At 34.9% G+C, this 12759-nt stretch overlaps 1 protein-coding gene across 3 annotated transcripts in view; it reads left to right on the forward strand.

Annotated features, from left to right (window-relative positions):
• The first annotated feature begins 6372 nt into the window (after positions 1 to 6372).
• LOC127964824 (collagen alpha-1(XVIII) chain) overlaps positions 6373 to 12759 on the forward strand; it is a 73518-nt gene continuing 67131 nt past the window's right edge. The window contains exons 1-2 of one of the 3 annotated variants that reach the window (XM_052565207.1): positions 6373 to 6581; positions 6670 to 6743. In XM_052565207.1, the coding sequence (XP_052421167.1) occupies positions 6571 to 6581; positions 6670 to 6743 (85 nt within the window). In that variant the 5' untranslated portion in view covers positions 6373 to 6570. The remainder of the gene's footprint in view (positions 6582 to 6669; positions 6744 to 12759) is intronic. The other 2 variants (XM_052565206.1, XM_052565210.1) reach the window with 2 other exon arrangements.

The following is a 12759-nucleotide window of genomic DNA, read 5'->3' on the forward strand; positions in this document are numbered from 1 at the left end:
CAGATTGTGTCAAAGCAACTGAACAACATTAATTATGAAAACAGTGTGTCAATAATGCAAAATGACAGTTAAAGGCAGTTCATCATTGAATTCAGCAATGTCATCTCTGTTCAGTTTAAATCTGTGCAATCATTTGGATTTAAGTCAACGATATCCCCTCTGATTCCACAATCAGATAACAGGATTCTTTCATGAATGTCACTGTTAGCCATTTCCTCACCCAAATTACTAAAAGTGTGGCCCTAGATCCATAGTTTAAGGCATACTGTGAATAATAAAAATGCAAGTCTCTTATGTGCAACAAGGCTGTTTATTTGATCAAAAATACAGTAAAAAGAGTAGTAGTGTGAAATTGTATTACAATTTAAATAAACAGTTTTCTATTTAAATATATTTTCAAATGTAATTTATTCCTATGACAGCAAAGCTGAATTTTCAGTAGCCATTACTCTAGGCTTCAGTGTCACATGATCCTTCAGAAATCATTCCAATGCTGATTTGTTGCTCAGAAAACATTTATTATTATTAATGTTGAAACAAGATGTGCTGCTTAGTGTTTGTGCGGAAACTGAGAACAATTTTCAGGATACTTTGATAAATAGAACTTTTAAAGGAACAGCATTTATTTGAAACAATTTTTGTAACATTTATATTTATTTCAACTAATTAAATTTTTATTTTGTATCATTTTAAATGTCTTCACTGTCACTTTTTGCCATTTAATGCATCCTTACTGAAAGTATTCATCTGTAAAAAAACTAACATTTTCTAACTGACCTCAGTCTTTTAAACATTAGCTTCAGCGTTCCAATAACACAAAGGGATTTTCTGCAAATACTAAATGAATACACATTAGTGATGTAACGATTAACCGCGAGCCGGTTGAAAATCGATTCAAATATATGACGATTCAAATCGGTTGAGATGCTAAACAAATAGCGATTCATTTAGGGGGAAGAGTTTTTATGAATGTTTGTTTGAGGGGAATTTACTGTCTTTAGAGAAGTTTAGATGGTATTTTTTCTTTTCATCTTGCCTCTGTATAATGCATATTAAAGTTAATAAGTGCAACGCTGCTTTGTTTACAGCGGTAACCAAGTAAATGCTTTCAGCTCCACCTGCTGGCAGAGAGTGAATCTGCATCTCATTCAACTCGTCTGCTGTTTCTGTTTCCATGCAGATATATTTTTATGAATAGTTTCACAAAATTGAAGTAAAATCATTCTGTTTTTGCTTCAGATTTTGAAATTCTACAATCTAATTTAGATTAAAAAGTGCTTATGTTGTATGTATGCAGCATCTTTGTTTGGATCATGATTAAAATGCAGTGGTTGCCTCTAATTCTAAAAGGAAAGAGCACAGACGAAGCCTTATTTTGTTTATATGAAGAGATTTCTTTTATTTGTGTTACTTATTTATTTGATCTCTGGCTTGTTTTAAAATTTCAATTTAGTTGTGTTATTTACATTTACATTCTATTTAAATTTTGTCCTCAATGAGGACAATAGAAGCAATCAAAACCAACAAAAGAGCAAATGCAATATTAGTATAGTTTTATAGTGTTATATTTCAAATTCACAAAGAAATGTACAGCATTTTGTCAAAGCAATAATAAAAGGACACATTTAATTAATAATTTGTCTTAAATATAATTTTGTAAAAAAATAATCATGAATCGAATCGAATCGTGAGTTGAGTGAATCGTTACATTCCTAATATACATACTGCATAGCTAAAAATGTGTCAGACCAAAAAACAACAACTTTCAAATTTTCCACTGTTTTGCATCAAGTCCCAACTGTGGCATAACACAACCAATCCTAATTCCTTGAGAACAGAGCAGCATACATGTATCAGTCATCAGCTTAAATGACATATTAGTGGAATTTGAGTCACTATTCTAAAAGTTTAAATATGAAATCCACTCTTGACAGAAAAAAACATCCATAACTAGACCAGACACATTCATCTCTAAACAGAAGAGTCTTTGATGATTGACTTTCCCGAATAGAATTAAGTCAAAGGGGCCTATGTTTGAAACAGAACTGCAGATTATTTCTGCAAAACAGCAGCACAATACAAATCAAGAGGGAAATGATTGGAGCTTAGCTGGGGGACATGGATGAGTACAATGAAGCATGTTTTCTGAGCAAAATTGACAGACAAGATAAGGATGTTCTATCACCGGGTGTAAACCAACTACAACTTGGGTCTTAACAGCTTTTTGACAGGTGGAACAAACTGTAAAACGATCTTGACCCCGTTTGTTCTTTGATGCACAAAAGCTCAGTGTAAAACGCATTTATGTTTGAAATATTTGAAAATTGTTTAGCTGCAAGCACATGCATGCCTGTGTGTCTTATGGCTCGATTAAGTCAAGATATTTTCAACATGAAAAGTTTTTTTTTTCCAGCAATGAAAAACCATATGAAAGTGGTTAGATTTTGCATTTTTCCTATTGAGTTCTTCTCATGAGTTGTTTAAAGTTATAATACTCACATTTTGACAACAATAAAAAGGTTAAATAATGGTTATATATATATTAAAAAAAGCACTTATAATTGATTTTGGTTATTGCTATGTAAGGGGATTATACAACATAACTTTTTTATTTTTTTTTCAGGTGTATGACCAAAGTGTTTATGTCACTTTGAGAACTAAACTAAATATTTTTTCCCCCTTTTACCCATTAATGCCCAGACTGGGAAAGAACAGCTTTTCTTCTCAACTAGTGAACTGTGAAATGACTGTTAATTGTGAAAAAATGCTGTCTTGGTTCTAGAAGTTGTGTGTGTCTTGTGAAAGGCTGATCTAGTTGTGTATTTGTTTAATTCAGTTATTAGTTACTAGCTCTGTTGATTAAATTACCAACCTTTTTTAAATACATGGCTTCACTCTTTAAACATTGTTTAGATTCTTTCATCTGTGAAGGAAATCTGCTCCCTTAAGGTTGGTTGCCAAAAATCTGTTGTTTATATTTTTTTCTAGGTCTAAAGTCCTTCCTGAAATCAAAATTAGTACGTTCCTGACATAGTAAGCATCTTTTTTAGCTTATGGAAAACACACTGTGTGATCCAGATGGTCGACTGCGAATAGAAAAAAAGTAAATTGCAACATTTTATATACAATTCTGGCTTTTCTTTTCAAAATTGCTAGTTTATGTATCACAATTCTGACTTTTTTTCTCAGAATTGATAGAAAACATATTATGTTACACATATTGTAAATTGGTGGATGAGTGTGTGTATATATATATATATGTGTGTGTATATATATGTGTGTATATATATATATGTATGTGAAGGGTTCAGATGCAAAAGCCTCTAAGTGCCATTTGAAATTTTCTTCTAAAATTAGTCTTTTTCTCAGGCTCCTATGCTTATCTTCAGATAATTCACTTTAATGGCAATGAAAATAACCTATTTACACACATTACTTGTTTTTGTTCTATTACCTTTTAACATACTTTTTAGTTTGTTTTTGCTGAGTCTGTTAATTCTACTAGAGGGACTGACTGTAAATGATTTATAAACAACATTTATAATGATAAAAATGCCAGTTTAAACATAAATCTCTTTATCATTACTCTTTAACGTGCCTCTGTCTTATATAAGTTAAGAAAGGAAAGGTAGGTTAGTGAAGAAGAAAGGGATGATTATGGTGATAAAATGCTGAATATTTTGCATTTACCTTAATATATACATACTCATATATTTCTCTGCCATGTTCTTAATGCATTCTTTGCTTTTATAGGAATGCTAAGCTCACCGGGTCTGTGAACGTGTTTGAACAACAGTCCACAAACTGCTGATCACAGCTTTAGCTCCAGAGGCAGTGACTAAAATTAACTAGCATCAGACTCCTCTGCGATCCTCCCTCTCCTCCTCACTGAGAGGTTACCCATGGTGCAGAGTGCTCATAATGAGAACATGCTGGAGATGCTTTGATGAGGCGGCCTTACTGCTGTATGCATGCATGCATTTGTGTGCCAGAGGGTGTTTCCAAATGCAAAGGTGTGCGTGTGTGTGTGTGTGTCTGTTCCTCTTCCTCTCTGGGTGACCCGCTGTTCCCAAGAAAGCTGACCTGACTGGGAAAACAAAAGCTGCACTCTTATTGACCCACTTCACACTGGTGCATAAATCTGATTGGGCGACAGGTTCTTTTACCTCGCACTTGTTGTAAAGAATGTACGGTCTGAGTTCAGCTTGAAAGAAAGCTGAAATATTATGTGATCACTCTTAACAGGGTCTTTGTTTAATCCCATACTATGTCTAGAAGCATGTTTACCCAGAGTGGTCACGAAAGAGCATTTGCAATCCCTAAGAATTCGACGTCTTGCGCTCATTGGACACATCTTATCTGGATTCTGATTTTATGAGTCCATTCTAGCTGACAGCATACCAGACAGTGACAGACATATTTGAGAAGTGATTAACTTTTATGTACGAGAAACACTCTGCTCATAATGGACTTCGTCTTATCCTTTGCATTGCACAAGCACACCATGTAACCCCAAGTTAAAATTGCACTCCAGGTCATGCTTCTCTTAAGAGCGCCGGTGACAAGTTCATCTGGGAGACAAATTAGGGCTGGAAGCATAGGAGGAACTCTGTACACATTTGAAATTGTTCCCATTCAGAGACAGGATCAGATTCGTTTCTTTTTTCGTTGACCCCTTTTCTTAATGGCAGTTCGAAATTTTCCTCAGTACAAACAAGGTGATATCATATTGTTAATATGCTATCCAAGTTTAACATGCAGAGACAACTGTAGGTAAGGTTTTGCTGATTATCAAACCATTACTCTGTTTCAGCCAACCTGATATGGTGAAACTGACACAGTCAATGGTGTGAGTTTGCAGCAGGACTATACACTTGGTGACCAATGTTTGACAGGGAGTTGTTTAGGAAACCTTTTTGAAATCACTTTGGTGATGCCGATTCACTTTTGCATCACTAGTCGTAGTCAGCAAACAAAATGAGCATCCTGTTTGGTGAATGAGCAACACTCATCTAGCGTCATCAAAGAAATCCATAGTTTTTTCCCCCACACAGGTTTCTGCAATCTTGCAGATATGATTAACAGTAATATTATTTTTTAACTATATATTTTCTCTGTTTACACAAAATTAGAAAAAGAATAACGTTAGTTAATGCACTGTGAACTAACATGAACAAACAATTGAAATTATATTTTTATTAACTAACATTTATGAAGATTATTTAAAATATATATTGCTCATTTTTAGTTCACAGAAGCTAATACATTTATTGATTTTACCTAATGTTACCATTTTAGTTCACCTAGGAATTTTAATTTTGTACATTATTTAGTTATCTATTCTGATCTAAAAAATATAAAATAAAAAGGTTTTTTTTTTTTTTAAAGAACACTTTTTGAATAATGATTTATTTTGTTCTTATCTCTTTTTCTGTCTTGTTTTCTTGTGATCATGACTTAGGTTTCTTACAAGAAGAAAAAAAATTCTTCTGATCAATTTGGTCATCAATATTGCACTTACAAATAGGTTATGTATTTCTGAATCAGGAAAATACAAAAGCATTTTAAGATCTCAAGAATACAGTTAGGATATTAAAATAAAAATAATAAAGAAATAAAAAGAGTCAAGTTCTTAAGAAAACAACTTTACGTTTAGGTCACGGGAAACAGTATGTTTTACAGTAAATAATGTAATGTACAGTAAATAATGCTAAGAATGCAAACAAAATTCTTGGGTGAATTGGGATTGTAGCACTTTACAATAAGGTCAAATTTGTTAACATAAGTAAATGCATTAACTAATATTAACTAACTGTGAGCAATAGACTATATATTTCAAAGTATTTATTAATCTTTAGTGTTAGTGAAAATATTACTATTACTGTGCATAATGTTAACACGTTTTAATAATGTAACGTAGTATGGAGACCCGCACATAACATGCAAGAAAAAATAAATAAATTGTGCACAATTAACTAATTCGTTCCCTCAATGTACTAAAACGTGCACACGATTTACTATTGCGTTCACTCGATTTGCTTAATCGTGCACACGATTTAGCAAATCGAGGGAACCAATTAATAAATCCTGCGCACTATTTATAAATCGAGCGAACGAAGTAAATCGAGGGAACGCAATAGTAATGGTGTGTCCATTTTAGTACATTTAGCCTACACGATTTTATTTTTCCTGCATGTCATGTGATGTGCGGGGCTCCGTCGTAACGTTTAAATTAACAGGTTAATATTAATAGATAGTGAGCAAGAGAAAACATAAAATACATGATCCTTAGGGCTTCCGTACTTGATATGGAAGCTCGGGGCGTCACAGGGGCTGGTGGGTTGTCCAGTTAGCCCAGGAAGGCTTTAGGACCCAGCGGATTCCCGGTGAACTGTTCGTGCGCCGCTGTCCTCCCGCTCCGTCTCCTTCATCAGTGCGGCTCCCGGATCACTCTCATCAGCTGCTGCTGCACCGGCGCGAGCGCTCTGCTAACTCTAAAGCGGGAAAATCCTCCACCTTCCAACCAGGGTCACATGTAGCTGTCGGTACAGATACGGTTTACAAACTCAAATGGCAAGAAGGTATAAGTGAGAAATGCACTTCACAGAAAAGCTTTTCTGGAGTGTAAATGATAAAGATGGACAAAACAGCTGTGGTTCATGGTTGCAGGTGTCTCGCGTTTCTGGAGCGGTTCCTCTGCTGCGTGTTCATTGCTCTGTCACCGGCTGCGTCGCAGAGGAGAGGTCAGTACAGATGCACACGGGATGCGAGATGGACCACAGGCACGTGTGTCCCAAAACTTTTTGCAAAGTTGAGAGATACAGACTTTATTTTCTGTAGATCCACAGTAGTAGCTGATCAAAAGCATCAGAATGACAAGCATTAAAAAATAAAAAAATATCACAATTAATACTTTTTTGTCAATTCAACATAATATCTAACACATCTTCCTAACTTATGTTTCTCTGGTGCATGTTATCAAAATATGTTTTGTTCAAATTCAGTCTTTGAAATTTCCATCTTTGCTATGTTATTAGATAAAGACATTAAGCCAAAATGTGCTTCTCCATCCGTGTGTCTTTCTCTGATTTTGTGAGCATTAGCTTAGACTTGTTTGAAGTTTCTGCTGTGGTTTGTGGGATCTGCACCATACAGTAGTTTTGGAAGTTATGGAGTGTCTTCAGATGTGTATCATTCTCCCCTGAGTTCAGCTGCAGACCATTTAATTAGGAAAAAGTCTGTACAGCTGTCATGTGTGGCAGGCCTAAGAAACTGAGAACCTCTTTATAAATATTTGATTGACAGAGATCACTGTTGCTGTCATTACATTATAGAAGGATAACAGACAGACTTGCATCAAAGTTTGTGAGCGTGCCGTCTGCATTTTTGATTGAGGCATTAAAATACTTAAGTGTTTCATCTCATATAATAGATACCTTGAAGCTCTATTTCCCTGGTTGGATTTAAAGATTTATGTGCAGTAGTAAATTCTTGATGTGCCCAATGATTTTTAATAGGTAAAAGTGTTCTAGTGTTCACTCTGTGACTCCATGTCAATATCTGTTTGATGGTAGCTGAGAAATAGCTGCTCTGTAGTTTAAATGATCTCAGTTTCACTTTGTATAAGAGACTGATATTGTGTTAGGGCTGCCTGAGTCCAGACTGCTTTCTTGCCTCATAGTGGACTTTTCTTTTGTCTTGACATCATTTTGTCGCTCTGTGACTGATCGTGGCCTGAGGCTGCACAGCAGGCCGGAGGAGAACAGCTGTAAAAGGACACCCAACCGGGATATTCAATAACTGAGTGAAATTATGCATTAAAAATCACAGCAAACAAGGGTTCCCACCTGCTGTATATGGATGCCTAAGCGACAGGAGGCAGGAAAGTCCTGTTGAGAGCTCTGCGGTTGCAAGTAACAATACGCTTTTACACAAAACAAAGCTTTCTCCGTGCTCTGATACCTGGAGACCAAATAACCTCCATGACCTGTTCTCTGTGCAGTGCTTTAGTTAGACCAACTTTTTAAAATTAACAAAACCAATTGCATATTTGAAATTCATTGTATGCTATAGTTCTATAAAAGTTGATACTTTAGCAATAGAAAAAGAAAAGTTTGTATTTTTTTTCTTTTTATTATATATTTGGACTTTGGTTGCAAAAGAAAAAGTTTGTATTGTTTTTTTCTCTTTTTATTATATATTTGGACTTGGTGATTCTGACACCTTTTTGATTGATTTTTCTTTATAATTAGTTACTTTATTACATAAATGTCTCATCTGTTTCTTGTTGGATTGATGATCTAATAGCATTTACATCCCCTTCAGAAAAAAGCATCAACTTTGTTTTGCATTTCCATCATGGAATAACTTATTGTTGGAAATTTGTTGAAGAGGTTAAAAAGGGTGGATTAAACATGATATGACATGATGACTTTAAATGCAAGTTTTGATGCTAGATTTATGTTTCTGCCTAAACATGTTTTGCTGACTCCTTTGAACACGCACGCACGGTAGTAACGTATTTGTTAATCATATTTTAAAATGAACGTAATGCCTCATTTTTCATGACATGGATAAAACTTAATCATTACAACATAGAAGTCTTTGAGTTTTCATTGACTTTTTACACAGATGATCTATGGTGTGTTTGATGGAAGGGCGTGATGCATGTGTGAAGCCTGACCTTTTAGCCAGCAGCAACATTCTTGTAGGTGAATGGCAGTGCTTATTTAAAGGAAAAGTTCACCCAGAAATTAATCATTTTGTCACTATTTTCAGATTTGCATGCTTTTAATGGTGCTTTTTCTTTTTTCAAGCTTGGCAGTTAGAATCAACATCCACTATTTTTGTGTGTGAACTGCAACTTGGAAATTTTTTCCCTTTGGTATTACCATTTCTTTTAGAAGAAACTAAGAGTGTAGAAGGATGTTCTAAATTATGTCCTGGTTCAGCAACTCATGTGGTTTCAGTCAATACACAGATCCACTCATAGCCAAGTCTTTTCCCCACTCAGACTCTAGTGTCCCGTTTCTTTGGCTGTGAATGTGAATTGGATTTTTCTTTAACCCACCTCTTCTTTTCAAGAAAAGCAGTGGAGATGGCATTACCCCGTGAGCTAAATGGGCTGTATTTAACCCACTTTGTGAGAATGGGAGCCCCTTAGATCAAGAGATGGCTAAACTGTATGTGTGTGTGTGTGTGTGTGTGTGGAGGTCAGTGAGTGAGTGAGAGTATGTACCTCATCAGTACAAAGAGTCTGGATTTGTCATTAAACTAGAGGCATTCTGAAATGGTAACAGTTGATGCAGATGATTTGCAAAGATGTCAAGGAGACTAATAGCTCTCATTAATTTTTTTGCTACTCTTAAAGACGTTCATACACTATGCAATGTTTTCACAACATTATTAAGAAATTAATAGTTCAAGGGTTGCATGGAAGATATTAGCAGTTTATTTGAATTTAGATGCATACAAATTAAGAATCACATTTTTTTTTATGCGAGGAAAAACTCTCTAGATCAGTGGTTCTTAAAAGGTTCTGCTTCAGGATTTTAGCATTTTATCACGCAGTTACCCAACACAAAATTGTGTATCTTCCAAAAGTAAACAAAAATTGTTCAGATACTTGGAATGCACAGAAAATATATTTACTTTTAGATGTCATTCAGCAGTCATCTGGTTATTTTTCATGGTTAATGTGTTTAGTTAGTCAAAATGACCCAGCAATGACCTAATGTATATGCAATGAGCCATATCTCACACTTCGACATTAAAAATATATACCAGAGATTAATAGTTCATGTTGTAAATTTGCCTGCTGTGCTGCCTGTGGCTTTTTGCCTCATAAATTTGAAACCTATGTAGACTACATATGAATTACAGATTGGGACTTCATTGTTTTGAACAGTCTAGCAAAGTTACCTAACACTGTTGTGTTCAAGGCATTTCATTCGATGGGTCAAGATGAGATCTCTTTTTTTGTTAATTAGACAAGCAGTTATCGACCAATACATTCAAAATGTCCAAATGACGTCTTATCACTAGTCTCACAGATTTGCTTTAAATAGATGCATGTTTTGGAGATGTGATACTCCAGTTGCCAGCTAAAAGGGTGGGGACCACACTGATGAATGGGAACTCACTGTGACACATCTGTGTTTTACAGCACAGTGTCATAATCTATTCACAGTAATAGATGCAAGAACAGAGGGTACTGCTAAATTTCAGTGACAGGAATGAGAGCATATGTTTCTTCTTAATGCTTGTCATTTTTACTTTACAACACAATTGTTTGGGGGATTTGAAGGGTGTGCATTCTAATAGCATGTGTACTGTCCGAGATCTAGGGCAGATGAGGTCAAGAGTGTAGTATTTGTAGCAGGTATGTATGTTACTGTTTGGATTGATACATTTATTTCAGAATCAAATTCGCTAAAATACAAGTCCATAATTTCTAAGGAGAGAAATATGCACAGATCAAGCAGTGTTTACAAGCAGAATCAGTCCAAAACGGTTCTAAACAAATATTTTTATGGGTTTTTATGCAAGAGGAAAAGAGGGGATGGACTTTGTCATTGGATGAAATGTTATGAAATGAATTATGGACTAAAAATGCATTAATGATGGATTTGTTTCTTACAAACTCAGAACTTTTCATTTCACAAGATTTTAGTTGATGGACTGGAGTCCATTACTTGTGGATTACTGTGACGTTTTTTATCAGCTGTTTGGACTCTCATTCTGACGGCACCCATTCACTGCAGAGGATGCATTGGTGAGCAAGTGATGTAATGCTAAATTTCTGCAATTTTCTTATGACAAAGGAAAAAACATCTTGGATGGCCTGAGGGTGAGTAAATTTGAAGCAACATTTATTTTTTGGTAAACTAGTCCTTTTAAGCAACTTTTTATTTTATGTTTTTGTCAGCTGGGTCGCCATTTAAACTGGTTTCTTTAAATTTATTGGGTCACAAAGTTGGATTTGTTCTTTGTTTGCTTGGGACAATGAGCTATCAGCTGTTCCACAAGTGCATTTGTGTCCTCTCAATAAAAGCAGGTGTGCGCTGTGGCTATTCATGAGGTCAAAGCTTAAAGGTCTCTCATTTTGGTCCAGTTCCATAAATGCAGCTCTGTCTAAATGATATCTTTCAGAGACAATTAGGTCTATTCTAAGTGCTGATTTAGTGATCTTCAAAGCTTTTTGAGATTTAAACCACAATTGAATTCTAGAAGATATTTGCAGACATGTACTACCGGCTCATACCACAAGATATTTTGCTTTGATCTGAATTTGCTGCAGCTTGTCCTCTTCCTTTTCAGGGTGAGGCTGTTAGCGCTAGCAGCTGTTGTTTGTATTTTTTTGTGTGTGTAGTGTCTGTCCTTGGTGTCTGAACCTCTTGCTCTCACATGAAGCTTTAGCAATTCAGTGCCAAAAACCAATAGGAAATCCATAATTACAGCTCTTGAGTCATGAAAGAACGATTTGTAATACTCTTTATGGCCTGCACCCTACTATCATCATGGCTAATAGGCCATAGAGCGGCCCCTGAGTGCTCCTGAAGTCCTTCCTGCCCAGGTTGAAACCCTTACTTTTTCCGCTCCCTTCACCTGTAATTGTGATAGCAGTTTACCTCTATAGCGTTATTTGACAAATGACAGGCCAATGGGTTCTGTACACATCTCACATTTACATTCTCACTCAAAAATACACCTGTGGTTTAAAGGCGTTAAAAGCAAATGGATAAAGTTGACTTTTTGTGAAATTGCATTATGCAGACATAGATGTGTGTAGTTTTATTGTAAAGTGAATTGTGTAATAATAGATGATAGATTGACTTCCTGTTTGGGTTTTACGGTTAGTGTCTTGCTTTTGCAGCTGCTGTTGAAGAAGATTGTGTTGATAAGGAGGGGAAGACGGGTGGGGATGGGGACACTGCATGTTGTCTTTATTACTTTATGTTGTCATTGGTGTAAATTTGTACTTCAGTGGATCTATTTTTGTGGCCTGTCACTTGTGAGCCAGGAAGAATGATGCTTGATAGATGTTTTATCCATTATTTAATGTAACTTTCTTAATAATAATAATTTTAAAAAAAAGTAAGAAATGAAAACTTTTTTCAGCAAGGATGCATTAAATATATATATATATATATATATATATATATATATATATATATATATATATATATATATATAAACATTTAGAATGAATGCTATTCTTTTAAACTTTCTGTTCATCAGAGAATATTGGAAACATAGTGCTTACAGAAATATAAATAATTTCTTACATATTTGAATCAGCATATTAGGATGATTTCTGAAGGGTCATGTGACACGAAGACTGAATAGAAATTGGCTACTGAAAATTCTAGTTTTTGCTATATTTTTGCAGCCTTGGTGAGCCTAAGAAACATTACAAAATATCTTAAAATGCTGTATAAATGATTAAAATATTACAATATAATGGATATAGTCATTTATATATTATATTTATATATTATATTTACACTTTATAGAACTACAGTTTTTTTTAAATTGGTAATTAAAAAAGCTTATATGCACTTTTCTTATGTATCTAAATACACTCATTTTAAATTTTCTATCTTCTAAATGACAGCTGGCACACGAGTACTGTTTTGAATAATTGTTCTCTATAAGAATTATTATGTGTAATTGCAGTAGATGAGGGCTGAACTTGTTTTATCTTGCCTTCAAGCACTGATTTGGTGAGCATTTTTTGGCATGCAGACATATGTAAGT

The sequence above is a fragment of the Carassius gibelio genome, chromosome B9, assembly GCF_023724105.1.
Source record: "Carassius gibelio isolate Cgi1373 ecotype wild population from Czech Republic chromosome B9, carGib1.2-hapl.c, whole genome shotgun sequence".
NCBI lineage: Eukaryota > Metazoa > Chordata > Actinopteri > Cypriniformes > Cyprinidae > Carassius > Carassius gibelio.